At 39.7% G+C, this 23,137-nt stretch overlaps 1 protein-coding gene, 1 long non-coding RNA gene, 1 pseudogene and 1 gene segment (V, D, J or C); 1 reads left to right on the forward strand and 3 right to left on the reverse strand.

Annotated features, from left to right (window-relative positions):
- Window positions 1-1,789: 1,789 nt before the first annotated feature.
- On the reverse strand, window positions 1,790-5,965 carry LOC137218645 (T cell receptor alpha variable 3-like; annotated as a pseudogene).
- A 2,215-nt stretch (window positions 5,966-8,180) lies between these two features.
- Window positions 8,181-8,754, reverse strand: LOC137218685 (T cell receptor alpha variable 2-like). The segment is given in 2 exon segments: window positions 8,181-8,476; window positions 8,691-8,754. Coding segments are annotated over 2 exon segments (360 nt in total).
- Window positions 8,755-15,020: 6,266 nt separating this feature from the next.
- Window positions 15,021-23,137, reverse strand: part of LOC137226346 (uncharacterized) — a 68,129-nt gene continuing 60,012 nt past the window's right edge. For 5 of the 6 annotated variants that reach the window (XR_010944323.1, XR_010944325.1, XR_010944320.1 and 2 more), the window contains one exon: window positions 15,021-15,737. This is a non-coding gene — a long non-coding RNA (uncharacterized lncRNA). Of the gene's footprint in view, window positions 15,738-22,347; window positions 23,133-23,137 lie in introns of those variants that run through there. The other variant, XR_010944319.1, reaches the window with a different exon arrangement.
- The window catches only part of SALL2 (spalt like transcription factor 2), a 60,729-nt gene continuing 53,273 nt past the window's right edge, over window positions 15,682-23,137 (forward strand). The window contains exons 1-2 of the mRNA XM_067740883.1: window positions 15,682-15,828; window positions 19,110-19,209. The gene's annotated coding sequence lies outside the window, so the exon portion shown is untranslated. The remainder of the gene's footprint in view (window positions 15,829-19,109; window positions 19,210-23,137) is intronic.

Below are 23,137 nucleotides of genomic sequence, written 5' to 3' on the forward strand. Positions count from 1 at the left end.
GGTCTAAGACATATTTTTATATGGACAACAATCCTTCCAGTTATCTCAAATTTATGAATTAGGAGACGAGGCATACAGAGTGTAAATGGCTGATCCAATGTCCCATAGTTACTAAGAAGAATCGGAAAATATAATTTATACTTCCTAATTCTCAATTTAGTCCTCTTTCCACAGAGTTCTTAAAGTGAGATAAAAGAGAGGATAAAAAAATGAATATTATGAAGGAAAACTCTATTGAATTTCTAGTTTTGCCTAAAAGTTACCTGACTTTCCTCCTCAAGGTAAAACAGGCCAATTACCAGGACCAAATGACAAAACAGAACTTCTAAGGAAACTTAGTTGCTCCCTCCCAGCCACCTCAAAACATGGGGAAAACATAGACCTGAGCATGCAGTGTCCCTGCCCTGATCTGAATTTTAAAAGGCTCTACCCTGGCTGTCCTCCAGCTGCTCCCATACCACTCCCTATGAGAAGTCCACAGTGCCAAGGAGATACCTCTTCTAGACCATACTCTGGGTACCCAGGATCTCAGGATTCCCCGCACACATGTCCCCAGATCCACTTTTAAGGTCTGCATGTGCTTCCTCCAAGTACCATCTTCCCAGATGCAGGTATTCCACCAGTGTATACACAACCCTAGGCCCAAGGGGTAGTCAAGGAATGGCTGTTTGCAGGGATTGTAGTCATGTGGGCTAAGGTGTCTCTATCAAAAATAGAATTCAAAAATAGATCAGGGTATATATGGGAATTTAGTATACTATAAATGTAGTATTCAAAATCTATGGAGCAAGAGTGAAGTTTTCAATAAGTAGTGGAAAAAATCTCTATCCATTTGGAAAAAATAAACAAATGTAAGTCCCTACATAAAAATTAATTTCTTTTGAGATATATCCTTTGAATCATATGGTTCAAAATGGAGCTGCTAACTTCTTTCAGAATCAGCCCAAGGCACCACTAATTAATTGGTCAAATGTAGAGCAAAGATGGGCGAATCCTAGCAGCCCATACACCCCCACCAAGGGTTGTCCAGGAAAGAGCAACTGACTCGCATTGAATCAATGAGAGCCCTTCCCAGGATTTTCTAAATTGAGAGAAAGAGAGAGAGAGAGGCATCGAGTCCAGTCCCTCTCAAGGATGTACATAAAAGGATGTAGCATAGGAGCTGTAATCAGCCTAGTTGTTTAAACAACATGTTTAAATCCTACCTGATTTGAATTCTCCTCCCATTATGCACTCACTTGCTGTCTCTCTCTCCTTCCTTCACAGCTAATTTATCTCTACTTCCTTATCTCACGTAGCATTTTGTGCAGTTCTCTGTCTTAGCACTTACCAAACTGTTTTGAGTTCCTAGTTTACTGTTCATTCCTACAACCAACTTTTTTTGACAGGGACCATTTTGGGAGTTAGGGCTATACCATCGCTGAAAGCAGTCTCACTCCTTGAGGAGCCTATAGGCTGATGGAGAAGTGGAGTGGTTAGACTACACACCTGAGAGGCAGACTGCCTGGGTTTCAGTTTACTGTTTAATAATTTTGTGGCTTGAGTGAGATACTGAAATTCTCTGAGTCTTAGTTCCTTCATCTGTAAAGTGAAGCTCATGATAAGAGTTGTGAGAATTAAATGGGTTCACAAATGTTTGGGATCCCACCTGACACCTAGAGATCAAGGATAGTTTCTTTCACCTCCTTATCATCAGTGCTTAGCACAGTACCTGGCACACAAGGATTCATTTCAATAAATATTTGTCAAATGAACTAATTCTGTGGCTTTACATTGTAATTAAGTTATAATGAGTGACAAACCCAGGAACCACAACACCCGCTGGTGGAAGGACATTAAGGCTTCAGGAAAATGGTTTTTCTGTGCTCAGGGGTTTGTATTCAGTTTGCCCTGCAGCCCCTTCCACTGTGTCTCTCATAGCACAGAAGTACAAGTCAGTCACTCCCTAGAACAGATGGTTTCTTCAGGTGGGAAGAGGTTTGGCTCTTATTAAATTCAGCCTCGGGCTTCCCTGGTGGCGCAGTACTTGAGAGTCCGCCTGCCGATGCAGGGGACACAGGTTCGTGCCCCAGTCAGGGAAGATCCCACATGCCGCGGAGCGGCTGGGCCCGTGAGCCATGGCCCCTGAGCCTGCGCATCCGGAGCCTGTGCTTCGCAACGGGAGAGGCCACAACAGTGAGAGGCCCACATACCGCAAAAAAAAAAAAAAAAAAATTCAGCCTCAAAACCATAGTTGCCTTTAACAAGCCTGTCCCCTGTGATGTATTTCAGAAGGAACTAGAGACCTTGATTGCGATGTTGGACATACCAAAAAAGATGTGTTCCCTGACACTGAATAGGTGCACTTCACAGTCACCGGATCCCCTGCCGTGACAGTGACCTGATCTTCTGGCTGAGTCATCGACTGAGCTCTCAGTCCACCTATAAATTAATCCATAACACATCAGAGAAACTGCTGAAAAAGAATGTAAGTGGGTAATACAAGTGGAAAATGGGAAGGGAATATCACTCACTGGGTGTAAAGAGAATCGCAAGTGTTGAGATACATGCAGAGGCCACGGCTCAAGCTGGGCTGGATGGGGGCTCCTTTCCAGTCCACATTTGCTGGAGATATGGCCCCACTCCAAAGACTATGTTCTCAAAGAGCACAGCATTTTACAAATGGCCCTGGTGCTTCCTGGCACCTGTACCATCTCTCTGTAGAGCAAGCTCTTGGTCAGGCTCCTCAAAGTTCTATGGAAAGCAAGACTGCTGCACTTCTTACCCCCAGGGCAAACCTCACACTGCAGCACCCCCTAAAGCCCACACAGAACCAGGTGACTTTACTGTAGAGTAGTCAGGGCTTCCAGGTCTTATCACAGGGCCCAGTCCTCTGGATGTCTACATTTTCCATTGGTGCTCAAGGAGAAGAAACAGGTTTGTGAACCAAAGTGGAAAAAAATGCATGCTGGGTGGATCAAGTTTTAAATGATTTATGCTCTCTCAAGATAATATAGAGACAGAAAGAAAGGAAATAGAATATTTTAATAGGATGGGAAAATAAATAGAAAAAAAGAAGGGAAAGCAGAGCATTGGATGAAGAAATAAAGAGAATAATGACAGAAAAGAAAAAGGCAAAATAGCAGAAAAGAGTAAGGCAAGAGAAGACAAATGATAAGAATGAGCTTATTTGTCTCTTCAGAAATAATTTAGAGCTGACTTCTGAATAAACCTCTTTGACCACAAGATAAGTCAGGTTTTTCTCTTGGTTGGGTCTGTTGGGATTCCTCCCCATGATGATATCTAGTTAAATAGTCATACAAAAAGAACTTGAACCTTCTCTTTAAACATTTTTAGAGAGAGAAAAAAAGGGGGAAGTGGTATTATAAACACCTCCTGGTATATTTGCCCTATTAAACAGTATATTTTAAAATAAAAAAAAAATTAAATTTTAAAAACCTCTGTGAAAGTTTGCAAAGATAGAGATTTTCCACATAGAGAGGCTACTTAAAACAGACTTCAGATGAAGTGCACATTGAGTAAAAATTCATGGTTAGGGACTTCCCTGGTGGCACAGTGTTTGAGAGTCCACCTGCCAATGCAGGGGACACAGGTTCGAGCCCTGGTCTGGGAAGATCCCACATGCCACGCAGCAGCTAAGCCCGTGCGCCACAACTCCTGAGCCTGTGCTCTAGAGCCCATGAGCCACAACTACTGAGCCCACGTGCCACAACTACTGAAGCCTGTGCGCCTAGAGCCCATGCTCCGCAACAAGAGAAACCACCGCAATGAGAAGCCCGCGCAACGCAACGAAGAGTGGCCCCCACTCTCCGCAACTAGAGAAAGCCTGCGCGCAGCAACGAAGACCCAACGCAGCCAAAAGTAAATAAATAAATAAATTTATTAAAAGAAAAAATTGATGTTTAACCAAGCTTGAGGTATTATGATGATGGCAATGGGTTCATTTTAAGGGGAAGACAGGCTAAAGTTTTATACTAAAAAATGCCACAACGGCAGCAGACATTATTCAATAGATGTGAATGTAAAGGAAACAGATAAGTATAAATACAAAGAAGTTGTTTCTCTGATTTTCCTTATTTTTCCTTTAAATGTCCAAATAAACCACACATTTTGGAAAGAGGATAGAAAATCTCTTTGCTTTGAGTCAAAAAAAATGTGGAAGGTAGCTATTTCTGAAAGCTTTGCTAAGGTTCTCATGCTAGTTAAAACCTTTACCCTATGATAATGTCTTTCTTTGGCATATGTAAGTTATCTTTAAATACTAATCTTCAAGTCCCAAAGAGACCTGTGATGATTGGGAACATAGAATATATTTCTTCTCTCTCTTCCTAGAGCTTAAGTGTTACCGGCAATCATCTCCAGAGGATGACTGGGAAAAGCTTAATGAAAGGAATATTTTTAAATACATGGGTAGGATTAGGGGAAGCCTACAAGAGAAGGTAAGGCACCCTGAGGCCAGCAACAGTCAGAAGACTTCACCACACCTAGACTTGAAGGGACAGAGGAGGAAGAAATTACCCTAGCCTGGGAGACCTGTAACTGAGGTAGATCAACAGGACCTGTGGATTTCAGCACAAAAAAGAAAAGATCTAAGAATATAAATATGCTGACCACTGTCTCCTGCCAATGCCTCCCACTAGGCCAAACCCAACCAGAAGCACAAAAGACAAGTACATAGAAGTCAGCCTCCTGGGCATAGAGCAGGATGGAGAGTAGACCTGGAGAGGAGGGCAAAGAACATCCAGCCCCCTGACACTGGGGTTTATGGCTGCCCTGTCAATCAGGCAAAATGTGGGCATATCCTAAATGTATGTATGGGCATATCTATACAGAATTTTGATTGATGTAGAAAGACAAAAAAGTCAAATTAAAACAAGAGTCCAATATAGACTTTAGTGCTGTAATTAAATTTTCCTGATAATTGCCCAATCTCTACTACTTCTATCTTCTACAGATGTAGAACACACAACATGCAGAACTATGCTTAGATAGTGCAAGTGACTTAGATTTTGTTTACGTTCAACCATTTAGTAATTAATTCCAAGAGCTACAAATGAATTAAACCTTTAAGAGACCACACACCCAAAGGATTCCTAGGGCATCAGTTGAGCTTTCAGAATTGAACAAAATAGGGCTTCCCTGGTGGCGCAGTGGTTGGGAGTCCGCCTGCCGATGCAGGGGACACGGGTTCGTGCCCCAGTCTGAGAAGATCCCACATGCTGCGGAGCGGCTGGGCCCGTGAGCCATGGCCGCTGGGCCTGCGTGTCCAGAGCCTGTGCTCCGCAGCGGGAGAGACCACAACAGTGAGAGGCCCACGTACAGAAAAAAAAAAAAAAAAAAAGAATTGAACAAAATAGACTCAATAGCTATTCTGCTTATGTGCTTTGATTTATGAGATTAATGAGATGTTATTCATCAAATGCCTACTGTGAGCATAATGTTAAGCCCGTTACATTTCTTGACTTTTTATTTCTCCTAATATTTTAGAGATGAGGACACTGGAGTTCAGGAATATTAGGTAATTTACTCAAGTCACCCCTAAAGAAATAGAACAAGGATTTTAACCCATACTTTTCTGACTTCAGAAGCATTCTTTCCACTAAATCACACTGAGAATTTCAATTTTGATCATTTACTTTTTTTTTTTTGGATCATTTACTTTTTTAAAAAACCTTATAATATTGGAAAGTAATTCCATTATCCTAATAAAATTATACAATCATAGACTTGAATGTGCCAAGTAGAACTTTAGAGGTCATCTTATTAATTGAGTGTATACCAAATGCTGACCTCATTTGTATGTGCCACATAACCAAAGCAGTCCCTAGATAATCGCTTCTAAGAGGTCCTCAGACATTAGAAGAACTGGCTGAGCTACTGACCCCAAGAAAACTTTACCATCAATGCAGATATTACCGGCAGCAGACAGAGCAGACCGATCCAGGGAGACCTTGGACAGCTTCATGCCAGCTGCATTGGACTCTTAAGTAACTCTCCAGCCCTGCTCTCCATGTTTAGTCTCAGGAGTCTTAGAACAGCTTTTTCAACCAGGAATTTTTTATTTTGTTCTGTTTTTAATGGGAAGTAAGCCTCCAAAAGAGAATATGGAAATCTCTATATAGATGCAAACTCCCAGGATTTGGGAATACAGGGAACTTTACTCTCCTGTAAATGTTTCACAAGTCACCATCGGACTGAAAGCTTCATGATGCCTTTAAGAGTGAGCTACCAAAAAAAAAAAAAAAAAAGAGTGAGCTACCACTGAGCTCTCTTCTTTGTAATTCCTCTCTCATCAACTGCATTTTCCCCTTCTTTTATTTCATTCTTCTTCTACTTCCCCTTTGGGTAATAATGTCTTTAGTATTCTACATATGAGCTGGAAAAAATCTGGTAGGAAGACTAGTCATTGACAGTTTAAACAGTAGAATCAAAACATCAATGTAAAAGGTAGGGTTTTCAATACATCACACACACACACACACACACACACACACACACACCCCTCAGTGAACTGAAAAGAACTTCCTCTATGAAGAAAAGGAATTTTCTGTCTCTTTTCTTGCTTGCCAAAACAATGAGGGGGCCACATGCTTATTCACTGTTTATGGAGCAACAACAATACACACGGCACCATGCAGAACTCATGAAGAAAATGCACACATGCTTCGTCTTTTCAAATATTTCATTTGGTTAAAAGGTAAGACTAATACACTGCTAAACAAGCAATAATCCAAAATAGAATATGCCTAAAGAAGTTGTACAAACATATACAATTTATATGTGTATACAGTGGAGACATTTGGATGTTACTAAAAGTAAAGAATAGTGGCTAAAGCCTCAAGATCTGGAGTCCAGACTCTTGGTTTCCCACATCAAATCTGACTGAACAACAGAATCACCAGGGAGACATTTATGGAAAATACAGACTTCAGGACCCCACTCCTGAAAACTCTGATTCAGTTCATGTCGAATGTAGGAAACAATCTATTTTTTTGAACAAAACTCCAGAGACTTAGGATTTTAAAAAGTTTGGGAATCACTAATCTATCCTAGGACCTTGGTTTCTAAAGTGGGAGGGACAGGTCTGGGTAAAAAGACAAAGTAGCAAGGATATGGGAAGAATATATTACAACTTCCAGTTGTATTTTATTTTAGCTTAAAAATTTGGAAGGAGATTGAGTTTTACTAATATTTCATATACCAATTGGCACCGACATCCTCACGGGGCCTATATATTAGATTATGATAAGTAAAATATCCTGAGGGAAGGATTGAGCTTCCAAACTCAGGGCTGTTGGCAGTAGCCACTCACTCATTCATTCACTTTCAGCTTACTATATTATCCAGTGTTAACTAAAGTACCCTTTATAAAGTGGATACACGTCTTGAAAAGATTCCTGCAAAGAGAGTGAAGCTGGCAGATAATATTTAAAATGCAAACACAGAAAGCAAGAAGAAAATGGCAGAGTGGACATGACTCTTCCTCCTATCACAAGTTCATCATCAGCCATTTTATGAGGGAAAGCAAAAATAATTCAATCAGATTTCAAAAGAAATGGATCAAAAGTGTTTCAATTAACAAGAAAACTATTTAAGGGCTTCCCTGGTGGTGCAGTGGTTGAGAATCCGCCTGCCAGTGCAGGGGACACAGGTTCGATCCCTGGTCCGGGAAGATCCCACATGCTGCGGAGCCACTAAGGCCGTGCGCCTCAGCTACTGAGCCTGCGCTCTAGAGCCTGCGAGCCACAACTACTGAAGCCAGTGCGCCTAGAGCCCGTGCTCCACAACAAGGGAAACCACTGCAATGAGAAGCCCGCGAACTGCAATGAAGAGTAGCCCCCGCTCGCCGCAACCAGAGAAAAGCCCACGCACAGCAACGAAGACCCAACGCAGCCAGAAACAATAAATAAAATAAAATAATAAAATAAATTTATTTAAAAACAAGTAAACTATTCAAAACATGGATTTATAGACCATTAATGAAACACTCCTTAAAAACATATTTCTCTATGTACCTTTACTAATATATAGTGTGTCTGGACTCAAATGTTTTTTCTGATAGTGCCAAATGGAAAAGCTTGGAGAACGTTGAATTGGGGGTGGTGGGGTGAACAGTTATTGCTCATCTTTTTTCCACCCGCTGCAAAGGCTGTGATCTCTCCTTGTTTCTGTTCAGCACTTCATGGATTTCCTGCCTCTGTGTCCTCCAGAGCACAGTAGTAAATGGCTGCATCTGCCATCTGCACCTGGAGGATAAGCAGTGATGAAGAGAACCGCTCATATGTCATGTTGTACCGTCCCTGCTGAGAAGGCCTTGAGCCCTTAACAAGGAGTCTTGGTGCACATCCTGGGAAGTGAAGGTACCAGAAGAAGTTGTAAGCATTGGATATAGAGTGATTACAGGAGATTTCTGCCAGAGCACCCTCCGAAGAGACCACAGTGGAAGGCTGAAGTACTCGGTCCTTGCTCTCTGCAACTACAGGAAATAAAAAAAGAACGTTGTGACTTTTACACTGCTATTTGGTTTATTGATTGCCCCTTAGGTACAGTAGGTATTAATGAATTTGGCTGTTTCATTTTTTTAATGAGTCCAAGTTTTTGTTTTTCTTTTTTTTTTTTTTTAATGAGTCCAAGTTTTAAAACAATGGCAAACACTTTTCCAAGACCAGATGATGCAGGAGCCTACTCACCATTCCAGAGAGAGCTGAGGAGGAGCTCCAGCCACAGTGCTTCCAGAACGCTCTGCAAAGCCATGGCCAAAACGCAGCTGGTCTCAGGCCTCAGCCACAAGTGTGATGCTCACCAGGAAGCTGATGTAAGGCTGCCTGTTTTGCATTTTCTTCTGTGTCATGACATCATCAGCCAGAATCTGTGAAATGAAGAAGAGTGACTACAGTCCTGAGGCTACATAATAATGACTTTGTTTTGAGAAGGTAGTCTTAAAAAGGAATGTATCCTTTCAGAGGTCACCACAGCTGTGCATTTAAGAATGAATTAATCATTTAAGAGCTCTCTTCCTTCATTAGTGGTGTCAGAAGGAATATCACAATGGTTGGGAGACTGCTTCATCATTCAAACTAAAGTGATAGATTCACACAAAAGGTATGCTGAACTTATCACATGTGCTATAATGATATAACATGTTAAAAATAATGACCATGAAATCATAGTAATTGTGGTAGATGAGCAATAGGTTTTTTTAAGGCACAAAAATTACGATGTAAATTATGATATTCATCAAAATTTGACTCCTTTCATCCAAGGTGATCTCTGGAATAAGTATAGAAAGAAAATCTCCCTTGTATTTTTCTGTAACCAAAAGAAACTGGGTCAAGGAAGACCCAAAATTGCATTTGGAGATGATCTCTTTTGGATGGTACCTATCCTCATCTTATAGCCTGAGACTGTCCCCTGTGTTATTATTGAGGGCTTCATACTTCTGCCTGAGGCTTTTATACAGATTTTCTTGGGATTTTGTTTGAAAAAGAAGAGTAAACAAGGTTTATGGCAATTCATGGTGTATACAGTAGAGTTTTTATGTGCACCACCACCACCTAGTGGGCAACATGGGAACTGATGGGAAATCATATCCCCAAGCAGCCTCTGAGACAGTCTTCATAGCTTCTCACATCCTGAAGAGAGTTTTTGCCATTTGCTTTTGTTCAAATTCCTCTTCCTTATTCAGTTTCCATAGGGATATGAAGTCTATACAGAGGAAATAACCACCTTCCTGGAAAGCCTTCTGATTAACAAAAGATGTTCCTCATTCAGATGAGTGATTTATTTAAAACACACTTCCATAGAGTGAAATATTTCTTTTCCTCATCCTAAGATGGTTGCTTTATTCATTTCCTTTTCTGTCTTTTTAAAATAGTATCCCAGGTCAGGAGAAATTCGTTTCTTCCCTAATATTTTTTTTCTTTTTTTACTGGGAGATTCCTTAATAATAATAAGATGATCATTAAGGTCCAACAGTGACTTTTTATTTACATATAAATTTTTAAAAGTTTCCCCAGAAAAAGTTTCCCCAGAAAAAAAAGTTTCCAAATAAAATACAAAATTCCAATATGGCTGTAAAATTAGGATGGAGGAATCAAAGACAGTGGACACAGATTCATTTAGTAGAAAAACTAATATGGCTACTGGGATTAATTTGAGCTCTGAAATTTCTGACAATTGAAACACAAAAGGAAACACAAAGGAAATACAATTATACAAGTAAGCTAAGTGTTTAGGCAGCTTCATCCTGAAGCCAAGTGGTCTACAGCTATAGATAATTTAAAACTCTTTTTTGATTACTGGGTATGTACTTCTGGCTCACAGTTTCCAACTACTGCAAAATATTTTACCATGTGCTTCCCCCACATTTACCTATCCAACCCCCTAGTGAGGGACTCATAGGATGCCTCTAACTCCCATCAACACAGCAATAAACATATTTCTATATTTCCACTTATTAACTATGTAAGAACTTTTTTGGGATATGTCCAATTACAGTGTATATACATACTCAATTTCACTAATCACTCAAAGTAGTGATAATCACATACAACTTCTACCAAAAATGCTTGAGCAGTCCAGTCTCTCCAAATCCTCAACAGCATTTGGTGTTATCAAAATTATAAAACTGTCTAAATTTTACCAATATGCTGAGTGTGGAGTCTCATTTTAACTTGTATTACTCGTTTGGTGAAATTGAGCTATTTGTGTTTTCCTTTTCAATATTACCTGTTCAAATGATTTGCGCATTTTAAAATTAGGTCCCCAGTCTTTTTCTCAGTAAATTTCAGGAGTTCCTCATACATTGATTCCTTGAAGTGTTCAACATCACAAATACCTTCTTCTAGTATACCCCTAATGTGTTAACTTTGTCTATGGTGTCCTTTTTGAATGGAAATACTTCATTTTGATGGGGGTCAAAGATATCTTTTTTTTTTTACTTTATGATTTGAGTTTTGGAATTTTGACTTAGAAATCATTCCCTACTCCAAGGCCATAAACATAATTTCCTGCATTGTATTTTGTTATCTTTATAGGTTTTTCTTTTACATGTAGGTTTTAATTCATCTGAAATCTGCATGTATATATGGTGTAAGAGGAAATGCAACTTTATATTTCTCCGTAGAGCAGAACAGTCTTCCCAGCAGTATCTACAAAATAATCCACCTTTCCCCCACCGATCTGTGGTACAGTCTTTATTACATATAATGTTACCTAGGAACTTGGTCTCTTCTTGAGTTTTATATTTTGTTTCATTGATATAGTTGTTTCTGTAACACTACCATACTGTTTTTATCATCTTAGCTTTATAACGCAATATGCTTTATCAAGATCTTCCTTTAATCAGTCATATTTTCAGATGCAATTCAATAAAATCTACTCTGGCTAGTTTAGGCAGAAAAATTAAAAGATATTAAGTAGCTCACAGACTCTCCAGAAGAGGTAGGTAGTGAGGATTCGATGCTATATGTCAGAAAGAATTCTCAAATACACCTCACCACACGGAATGCTCTAATCAAGCAATCAAATGTCATCACCACTCAGACCCAACACCACAAATTCACCCCTCACAGTCCTCACTACACACATTAAAGGATACATCGGCACACCTACTACCGGAGGACTGCAATGAGCAGTAGTAGTTACAGTGACCACCTCTGTCTTTCTTAGACCATAAAGAGAATGCACCTAAAATATTTCCACATAGAGACTTCCTTTAAGCCTAGTACGTGCTCACTTTTTTTTTTTTTTTTTTTTTGCGATATGCGGGCCTCTCACTGTTGTGGCCTCTCCCGTTGCGGAGCACAGGCTCCAGACGCGGTGGCTCAGCGGCCATGGCTCAAGGGCCCAGCCGCTCCGCGGCACGTGGGATCTTCCCGGACCAGGACACGAACCCGTGTCCCCTGCATCGGCAGGCGGACTCTCAACCACTGCGCCACCAGGGAAGCCCCATGACTTATTTATTTTATAGCGGGAAGTTTGTACCTTTTGACCCTTTTCACGCATTTTGCCCACTCCCCACCCCGTCCTTATAGCAACCACCAATCTGTTCTCTGTTTCTTTGAGTTTTTTTTCCTTTGGTTGGTTGGGTTTTTGTTTTTGTTTTTTCAAATTCGACATATAAGTGAACAAGCAACACTTTTTTAAAAATTTGTTTATTTATTTGTTTTTGGCTGCATTGGGTTTTTGTTGCTGCGCGCAGGCTTTCCCTAGTTGCGGTGAGCGGGGGCTACTCTTTGTTGTGGTATGCAGGCTTCTCATTGCGATGGCTTCTCGTTGCGGAGCACGGGCTCTAGGTGCATGGGCTCAGTAGTTGTGGCTCGCAGGCTCTAGAGCGCAGGCTCACTAGTTGTGGTGCACAGGCTTAGTTGCTCCGCGGCATGTGGGATCTACCCCGACCAGGGCTTGAACCTGTGTCCCCTGCATTGGCAGGCAGATTCTTAACCACTGTTCCACCAGGCAAATCCCAAGCAACACTTTTTTTTTTTTTTTTAACATCTTTATTGGGGTATAATTGCTTTACAATGGTGTGTTAGTTTCTGCTTTATAACAAAGTGAATCAGTTATACATATACATATGTTCCCATATCTCTTCCCTCTTGCATCTCCCTCCCTCCCACCCTCCCTATCCCACCCCTCCAGGCTGTCACAAAGCACCGAGCCAATATCCCTGTGCCATGCGGCTCCAAGCAACACTTTTAAGTGTGCATCTTCTATAGGTGGTTAAGATCAAAAGCTATGCTCTTCTATAAATGGCAGCATCCAAGTGAAGTTAAGAAAATAAGTACTGGATCCAGCAGCAGATTACCTGAGTTCAAGCCCTGGTTCAGGTGCTTACCTGACGTGTAAACTCTGTGAAAATCACTTAACACCAAGTTTTCTATAATGCTCCCTACCTCGCAGAGGTATCATAAAGACCGAATAAAACAGTAAGGGTGAAAGAGTTTTTCAAACGCTAAAAGGCTATGCAAGTTTAAACAATTGTTTTCATTTATGCTATGGAGGAAAGAGGAACACACAATTTTGGAGCATCAGGGACTTCCAGGGAGGGAAAGCCTGAGTCACCTGTATGGCATTCTGTGTACAGTCAGAGGAAAGTAGTGGGCCAGGGGAGAGGGTTACAAGAGGAAGGGGGAATGTATAGAAATTGTTCAAAGATTAATTTCTCAACCTTGCATTTTACCAATGCCAGTGGTGATGGTATTTGGCCTATAATCAATTGAACATCATTTTCTATATTGCCCTTGGTGTATTATGCCTGTAATAAAGTATCTCAATTCCAGATGTTCAGAGAATTAGTATGGTCAGCATATCCCGCTTCCTAATGTGTACCCTGATTGCCAGTGTGACAGTACAAGTCCCATGTTAGCCAAGTAGCAATATCTGTAAGTTCTGAAAGACCAGGTTTTCCAATATAGTCAAGTCTGGCCCCTGATCAGTGATAATGAATCCAACAAGAAAACTGGGGAAAAGGAGCGCAAGCCACAAGTCGTTGGGAGTAAGAATTTTTGGTCACTTCTGATACTTTCCCTCTGTTACCATCCTGTCTTTCAGACACTGTTGCATGGAGAGTCAGCTAAAAGCTTACTTCTAGTTCCATACACTTTAGTTTGGATAGCCTAACCATCCCACGAAACTATTCAATCTTGAAAATTAAAGTGTAATAACCTTAATCCCTCTCCTTTGGATTCTTCTTTTACCCATTTAAACTATCAAACTCTATATCTAAGCAGAGAAAGCAAAATGGGAATTAGAGCAAAAGGTTCTGATTTTTCATTGTTATATAAAGTAATGAATACGTGATGGGAAAAAAGTTGACTGGCAATTAGTGGTGGCTTTTGCATTTGTTTCTTTGAATTGCGTATTACATAATTACACTCATGTAGATAACACATTTAGGAAGCTCCACACGCTTTGCAAAGATTTCAAGAGCTCTAAAAAAAGTTACCATTTTTATTCACCTTTAATGGATGAGAAAACTGAGGCCCAGAGGTTAAATAACTTGCCCAAATTTACACACCTAGGACGTTGGAATCTATACTCAAGCAATGTGACTCTAGAGTCCAAACACTTGACCTCGCTGGCAGACAGCAGATTAAATTTTTAACTCCTTTGCCCATCCCTCAGCAATGTGTTTTTATATGGATTAGATAAAAACAGGAAAGCCCCTCACCTAATACTTAGCACATAGTAAGTAATCGCTAAATAGTAGTTCATTTAATCACATATAAACACATCCTAAAGATTTAGATGTTGAAGTACCGCTTTCCCATTAAATGCCCTTAGTGATGATTGCGAAGCCTGTAACTTCGATTCCCAAAGAATTAACTTTTTCTAACTAGGGACTACGGAAAGCTGATGTCATTGCTTTAAAGTTCCCATAAGGCCTATATAAGTCAGGTAGAGCAACACTAACACTGCAGCTGCCCTTCCCAGCTGCTTTCTTTCTCTACAGATTTCCCTTCAGTATTTGAAGGTGGGATAACCCATCTGAAACTGGCAAGACAAAATTTACACCTAGAGAGTGTGCTGCAAAGGAAACAGGATGCTTCAGTTACACTGGTTCTGAATAATTAGGTCAAGTTTTGCGTTAGACGTGTCCTGGTAAACTAGCATGCCTGCAAACGTGATAGGTAGTGGCTTTTAATCCCTTCTAACCATCAGTACAGCCTGACAAAGTGCAAAAAAGATATCATTCCTACACCACATCTTCAGTTTACTGAGAACCAATTCTAGAAAATCTTAGTGCAGAGCTATATGCTCTACATATCGAACAACATGATAATAACATGTACAAAGGTGTGATTTTGCAGAAATGCTGAAGTACCTCTGGTAAAATACCACCAAATATAACTGCTGTGAATTATTACCAAAAACTGTGAATAAGACCCAAGGGAATTTCGAGGGCTCTGAACTTCCTTATGAAAAAATCAAGGTAAATGGGGTTATTTGATTTGTAGAACTTAAAAATAAATTATTTTTTAATGGTAGTTTAATTATTTACTTTCTCTTTTTTTAAATTTATTTATTTATTTATTTTATTTACTTTCTCTTGGTGGTTAAAGCTGGGCAGCAGCTGTTACAAGGTTGCGTTGTAAATCCTTTTCTTTGAAGGGGAGGGAAAACAGCACGCACAAGCCTGTCTGTCTTCAGTCTCTTCTTGTTACTCCCAAACCCTTTAAGGGCTCCTTTTCCTATGGAGTTCATGCAAAAACTAAAGGGAAACGTAAAATCCCTGAAGCCATGTTCTTCCCAATAAGCAAAATAAGACGAGGAAATCACTTCCACTCGATGATACTTTTAAAAGCTACTGTGGATGAAAGCAAAGTTCCAAAGAGGTCCCTGTTTCCAGGTTAGTCAATGTCTCTGACCTTTCTTCTTCCATCTTGGGCTTTCTGGATGCAGAGTTCAAAGGCGTCCCAGGGCCTCACCCCCGACGCGGTTCCAGTTACCGCTGCCGTCGCCACCGCTCCGCAGCGCCGTCCGGCCTCTGAGAGGCAGAGCGCGGCCTCCGCATACTCCAAGCCTGCCCCGCTCCGCGCGCTCCCGCCCGGCGACGCTCGTCTTCGAGCCGGCGCGCGGCCGTCGACCTCAGGGCCGGGTCTCGAGCCCTCCCAGCGTTCTCATTGGCTCCCTGTCCCGGGCGCGCGCGACGCCTCGCGAGGGGCACGTTTCTCTCATTCGTGCGGCTCGCGCCGCGGAGCTCGCCCCTGCCCACTCTCGGTAAATTCTTCTTCCTACCAGAAAATAATACTCATGTTATTGAAACTACCAGACTGATAATTCAGGTCCCTTCGGAGGTGCTGAGAGCGTCAGAAACAACCCAGGGTGAGTTTTATAGACGTTTTAGATTTACTGTTTCTGCTCTTGTTTTCTTCTGTTTTTCTGAAATGTATGCAGTGGACACTAGATTTTTTGATGTGTGAACCATATTTTTGACATAAACTAACACCAGATTTCTACTGCAGTTGAACACATGTCCATTTTTCAGAACATTTTTTCCTAAGGCTCCACAGAAATAGAAAAAAAAAATGTGATGGAAAAAGTTTAGTTAAAAATGTATATCCAGGGGTTCTCTGGTGGTGCAGCGGTTGAGGGTCCGCCTGCCGATGCAGGGACACGGGTTCGTGCCTTGGTTCGGGAAGATCCCACATGCCGCGGAGCGGCTGGGCCCGTGAGCCGTGGCCGCTGAGCCTGCGCGTCCGGAGCCTGAGCTCCGCAACGAGAGAGGCCACAACAGTGAGAGGCCCGCGTACCGCAAAAAAAAAAAATGTATATCCATATCCTCTGATGAGGGAACAGTCTTCGTTTCAGACCTAGTGCACAATCTGCACACGCTTTTCTATCTGTGCAGGTGAAATTTTTCATATTGATTTTAGAATAAACCCTGGCTCCATTTTTGGTTAGTTCTTCAGCTTTCACTTTTGCAATCATCCTTTTAGAGCTTAATAAATTACAAAGATAACAGATGTAAATCATCAAACATTTAAAGTAGTTTTCTGGAGCAAAAACTTTAAGTGAACACCCTAAGAAGAATTTCTAAATAGTAAGATCAATCCATAGCTACATTATGATGTTACTATAAATATTAATCCAAGCACTAGATACCATGAGTTTAACTTAAATGATAACTAAAAGACTTCTCTCCCTCCCAAAATACCTTCTTTGCCATAGATCTGCTTTGCTAGTTCTCTGATTTGACACTGCCATTAGACTTCCTCTGATATAAACAACAAAAAAGCCATTGTCTGCAGAAAAACAGCATAATGAGGCCTAGAAAATTCTTGAGAAAAGTTTTCTCTATCCTTTTTTCATAACCAGTGTGGAGTTGATTCATTTGTCTGGCAGAAAGCCTGATCTTGAAGGACAAAATAAAGAAGCTGTAGTCATCAGTGATGGGAAGAAGGTAACATAGGATGATAGTGCCCAAGAAACCAAGAGGACAGCTTGCTTGGGTGGAAGGCTGTACATCGAGGCAGTGGCACATAAGAGGCAAGCTAGAGAAGAGAGGCTCCCCACAGATGCCCACCCAAGCCAGCCCAGGACACCTAGGAGAGGAAGAGAGAGGTCACTGAGACACATTTTACTTAATACTTCAGTTATGCCAGTCACCCCAAAAATTCAGGTCAGAGGGATGGTAGAGAAAGACTGGACCAAAAGTCAAGAGGCCCAAGCTCTAGACCCAGCTATTACTCCAGTTCTCCAGTTCTCTATGAACTTGAGCCAGTTGCTTTACTTCTCTGTGCCTTGTTTTCTCTATTTATAAAAAAAAAAAAATAGATTAGGTAAACTCCCCTTAAGAGCTAAGATCTTGGGACTCTATATAATATATACGTTTCTTATAAAAATTAGTGATACTTGGGTCAAAGGTAAGCTAATTTTTAAAAAAGCAACTACTTTTGTTTTACTGTGGTCCAGTAAGTCAGACAACAGAATTGGACTTTAGAAAGAACTGAGGATAATCTAGTCAAGACAGTGACGCTGTTAGGTCTGGACCTTGAGCTCCAGTTTAAGAATGAGCAAGTCTGTCCTCAACTCAAAGGTGGAAGAGAAGCAAGTCTCCCTTTACCCGCTACAGATTTTCTAAGTTTTCCTAGGTTTTATCCAGCCTCCTCTGAAGAATTGTTCAAAAAACACTACAGCCGGGCTTCCCTGGTGGCGCAGTGGTTGGGAGTCCGCCTGCCGATGCAGGGGACACGGGTTCATGCCCCAGTCCGGGAGGATCCCACGTACCGCGGAGCGGTTGGACCCGTGAGCCATGGCCGCTGAGCCTGTGCGTCCGGAGCCTGTGCTCCGCAACGGGAGAGGCCACAGCGGTGAGAGGCCCGCATACCGCAAAAAAAAAAAAAAAACAATGAAATGGGGATAACTTATTATCCATTCATTTGACATATATTTACTGAGCACCTATTATGTGCTAAGTACTAGGTTTATAATCATAAATAAAACGTATAATCACTCTTCTATGTTGCTGAGTCTAGTGAGAATAGAAAACAAAAATATAAACAAATTTTAATTACAGATCATGACAAATGCCATGAAAGACGATGCTGTTAGAGAGTTATAGAAGAGACTGTCTTTAGATTGGTTAGACAAGGAGGACCTCTTTGAGGAAATGGCATTTAAGCTAAGATCTGAAAGATGAAAAAGAGCCAACCATGAGAAAAGAGAGGTAATGAACATTCTAGGCAGAGGAAATGACAGGTGTAAAGATCTATGTTCAGAAAGACCTTGACTTGTTCCAAGAAGTAAAAGACCAATGTGGTTACAGCTTTGACTGTGAGGCAGAGAATGGTGATAGATGATATTGGAGAAGTAAAAAGACTACTTTCATGTCCTCTCAAGGAGTTTGGAATATTTTTCAGTGCAGTGGGAAGCCATCAGAATGGTGCAAGCACAGAAAAGACATGATACAATTTGTGTTTTAATGAAATTATTCTAGTTATTATGTAGAGAATTTATTCAACTAAGCATTTATTACTAAACAATATCACACTAATGGCTGGGAGAAAATACCAAGTTGAGCAAAACATGTTCTATAATCCAGCATCTTGAGTCTAGTTATGGTGACACACATTGTTACATTGTGATACATTGTACTCTGAATGGTGTATGCTGAGTGGATTGGATAACGGGATACGAAGAGGGTCTTCCAGGCAACAGTGTCTCACGTAACTGTATACAAAAAGCATGGCATAATGGGACCCAGTAGTTCACTCTCACTCCATCAGTGAGAAGGACATGCTTAAATGCAGTGGGATTTCCCAGGCAATCAGTAAGGGTGTGGTCAATAAACGTGTGGGTCACATGACCCATGTCATATTTTTTTATGGTACTTTTGCCAGGAAATGTGTTGAGAAGGAAATTGAAGCCATATAAGTCATTTCAGTTATACAGAAGTATGGTTATTATGGTATTAAGGTATTCTGTAAGGTTTTCTTGGCAGAACAGTTTAACTTGCAGTAGAAATTCTAATAATAGAGTAGTCTCATTCCCAAAGGTAACTCTCTGCATAGTATAAAACTACATTCATTGGGACTGGTTGGTGGAATAACTAAACTGAATTTGAGAATTATGGAATTTGTATGAAATAAATGCTTTTATTATAGGAAATGGGCAGACAGTCAGGAGATATAGCCCATCAAAGAGCCCAAATGGAACTGCCTTGCGCAGGAATCAGCCACACAAAGGAACACCCGCAATGTGCTAGTAAGTAAGACAACGTTTCATGGCAACAACAATGGAACAATGTCATGTTTGCTTTTTTTTTAATAGTTGCTGCAAAATTTCTAATACTGCTGGTCTTCAATCACATTAATCCTTACAGCTCTTCGGGGAGCTAAAATCATTTATTCTCTACAATGGAATATTACTCAGCCGTAAAAAGAAATGAAATTGAGTTATTTGTAGTGAGGTGGATGGACCTTGAGTCTGTCATACAGAGTGAAGTAAGAAGGAGAAAAACAAATACCATATGCTAACACATATATATGGAATCTTAAAAAAAAACAATAAAAATGGTTCTGAAGAACCTAGGGGCAGGACAGGAATAAAGATGCAGACGTGAGAATGGACTTGAGGACATGGGGAGGGGGAAGGGTAAGCTGGGACGAAGTGAGAGAGTGGCATGGACATATATACACTACCACATGTAAAATAGATAGCTAGTGGGAAGCAGCCGCATAGCACAGGGAGATCAGCTCAGTGCTTTGTGACCACCTAGAGGGGTGGGATAGGGAGGGTGGGAGGGAGGGAGATGCAAGAGGGAAGAGTTATGGGAACATATGTATAAGTATAACTGATTCACTTTGTTATAAAGCAGAAACTAACACACCATTGTAAAGCAATTATACTCCAATAAAGATGTTTAAAAAAAAAAGCATTTATTCTCCAATTCACAGAAATAGCTTTTTAGACTCAGGGATAAGATAAAATGTGTTCATTAAATAAATAGAAGAGTAAAGAGTAAAATGAAGATATCTTGACTCTTGGTTCTGTGGTTGACTTACTTTAAAGAGGAGACAAGGATCATTATTTATCATATAGAAATTTGTTCAGCAACTTTGTAATAGACAGCTGAATTCCTCAGGTTACAATCATCTTCTCTGCAATAGAGTAACTAATATTGCCATAATAGAAATAAACAAATAAGGCCTTAGGAATTTACTTCTGCATAAAAGGTACTAATGAGTATGAAAATCTATACATATAAAAGTCCAGAATGTAGAGGGATAATTAGATCATTTTTCTCAGTTTTTCATATGTGTGTAGTAGTGATATCTGGGCCTAATTTCATCACAAATACATAAACCTTTGATTTTGACTTGGGCTATATATGAAAATTGGAGGGGATTGACAATATGCTACATTTTTTTGTCAATTTGCATGTAATGGTATTTAGATATTTTCATGAGCATCCTGCAGTTTAATAAACTGCTTCTTTTTTTTTACCGGTACGCAGGCCTCTCACTGTTGTGGCCTCTCCTGTTGCGGAGCACAGGCTCCGGATTTAAACTGCTTCTTATTCTTTGTTCTTTTGAGTACTTTCTGTCATTTCAGTCATTTCTTACCTTTTAGCCAGAGTTAGTGAGTCACTCCCTCAGTGTTGTGTATGTGGATGTCCATATTATCTGGAACACAATTCCCTAAAGTACTCATAAGCATTATCTCTACAAGTTAACAGAAGTTGGTAGAATAATAACCCAAAGGCCTCAGTCAATTCCGATTCCTTTCAGATAATCAAAGAAAGATTAGATATATTTTTATTATTAAGCATATTCTATTTCATTCCATTATTTCCATTAAAATTGATATAACTATTTTATATGGCAGCTCTCTGACCATCTATAGGGTCCTCTAATCCTGCTCCCTTTGGTCACAATACATCATCATTCTCTTTACCTAAGGAATTTGACATGGAGTCTTCTTGATTTGGACTTGCCCATTTGACAATAAATTGTTATACTTCTCCCAAAGAGTGATATTAGTTAATTCAGGAAATTAGCACTCTGAAATTATATAAATCCAAGCACCTTCTTAACTATTTTCACCTATTTCTTCATATAAATTTTAGAATATTATTGAAAATTTTACCCAAAAAGTCCTGTGGAATTTTTATGTTGAGTAAATTAAATTTATAAATCAATTTAAGAAGGTCCATTATATTAACAATTTTTTATTCTTTTACAGCGACATGTATACATCTTTATCTCTTCACATTTTCTCAGCAGAGCTTTGTAGTTTTTTTCATAGAGGCACATACGCTTCCTTTATCGGGCAAAAAAATCCCATATAAGCATATCTGTATTGATTTTTTATTGCTGCTATAACAACTTTACCACAAACCTAGAAGCTTAAACCAATATAAATTTATTCTCTTACAGCTCTGTCACATGTTCAACACAAATTTCACTGAACTAAAATCAAGATGTCAATAGGGCTGCATTGCTTTCTCATTCTTCTTCCCAGGTTTATTGAGGACTAATTGACAAAAAATTAATATATTTAAAGTGTACAACATGATATAATAATTTGATATATGTATACATTGTAAAATGATTACCATAATCAAACTAATTAACACATCCAGCAAAAGTGGACCTGTGAAATTGAAACCCACATTGTTTACGGGTCGACTGTATGTAAATTAATTGTATTTCTATACATTACCAATAAATAATTTAAAATTAAATTAACAATAACATCAACAAACATAAAGTACTTGGGGACAAATTTAATTTAATATGTGTGATTACAAATGAAGATGACTAACATTGCTGAGAAAAATTAAAGAAAACCTAAATAAATAAAGGGATATACCATGTTAATGGATTGAAAGGCTGCATATCATTAAGAGGTCTATTCTTTCCCAAACTGATCTATAGATTCAATGCAATCCTAATCTAAGTTCCAGCACTATTCTTTGTAGAACTATACAAGCTTTTTACAAAAATTTACATGGAAATACAAAGAATTTGAAATAGCAAAACAATTTTGAAAAAGAAGAAAGTTTGAGGGCTCACACTACATAACTTCAAGATTTACTATAAAGTAATCAAGACAACGTGCTATTGATTTAAATATAGACATATATGTCAATGGAACAGACTATAGAATCCAAAAATAAATTGACACAAAAGGTCAACTGATGGGCTTCGCTGGTGGCGCAGTGGTTGAGAGTCCGCCTGCCGATGCAGGCGACATGGGTTCGTGCCCCAGTCTGGGAAGATACCACATGCCGTGGAGCGGCTGAGCCTGTGAGCCATGGCCGCTGAGCCTGCGCATCCGGAGCCTGTGCTCCGCAATGGGAGAGGCCACAACAGTGAGAGGCCCGCGTACCGCAAAAAAAAAAAAAAAAAAAGGTCAACTGACTTTCAACAAAGGTGTCAAGGTAACTGAATGGGGAAAAAATAGTCTTTTCAAATGGTGCTGGATCAACTAAATAGATTGAAAAAATGAATCTCAACCTTTATCTTATACCATATAACAAAGTAAACTCAAAATGGATCACAGACCTAAAATTTAAAGCTGAAACTGTAAAATTTCAAAAAAAAAATGGGAAAATCTTCAAGACTTTGGTGTAGGCAAAGATTTCTTAGGACACAAAAAGGATCAACTGTAAAAGTAAAAAATTGAAAAATTGGACTTAAAGTTTAAATTTCTGCTCTTCAAAATATATCATTCAGAAAATAAAGCTGCAAGCCAGAGAGTAATAAAAATATTGGCAAGACATATATCCATCAAAGGTCTTATATCCAGAATATACCAAGAATTCTTACAACATAGTGACAAGAAGACAAAAAATAATGTATGAGCAAAATATTTGAATAGGAACATCACAAAACAAGATATATGAAAGGATAATAAGAAAATGAAAAGATTCTCAACAGTAATCATTAGGGAAATGAAGAATAAAACCACACACACACTCACCAGCATGCTTAAAATTAAAGGTTGACAATTCCCATTGTTGGATGTTAAACTCTTATACTTCTGATGAGAGTATAAAATCATACAATGACTTTGAAAAACTGTCTTATAGTTTCTTACAAGTTAAACATACACTTACCATGTGATCCAATAATTCTACTCCTAGTTACCCAAGAGAAATGAAAATACATATCCAAAATAACCTGTA

Source organism: Pseudorca crassidens, chromosome 1 (genome assembly GCF_039906515.1).
Source record: "Pseudorca crassidens isolate mPseCra1 chromosome 1, mPseCra1.hap1, whole genome shotgun sequence".
NCBI classification, from domain to species: Eukaryota; Metazoa; Chordata; class Mammalia; order Artiodactyla; family Delphinidae; genus Pseudorca; species Pseudorca crassidens.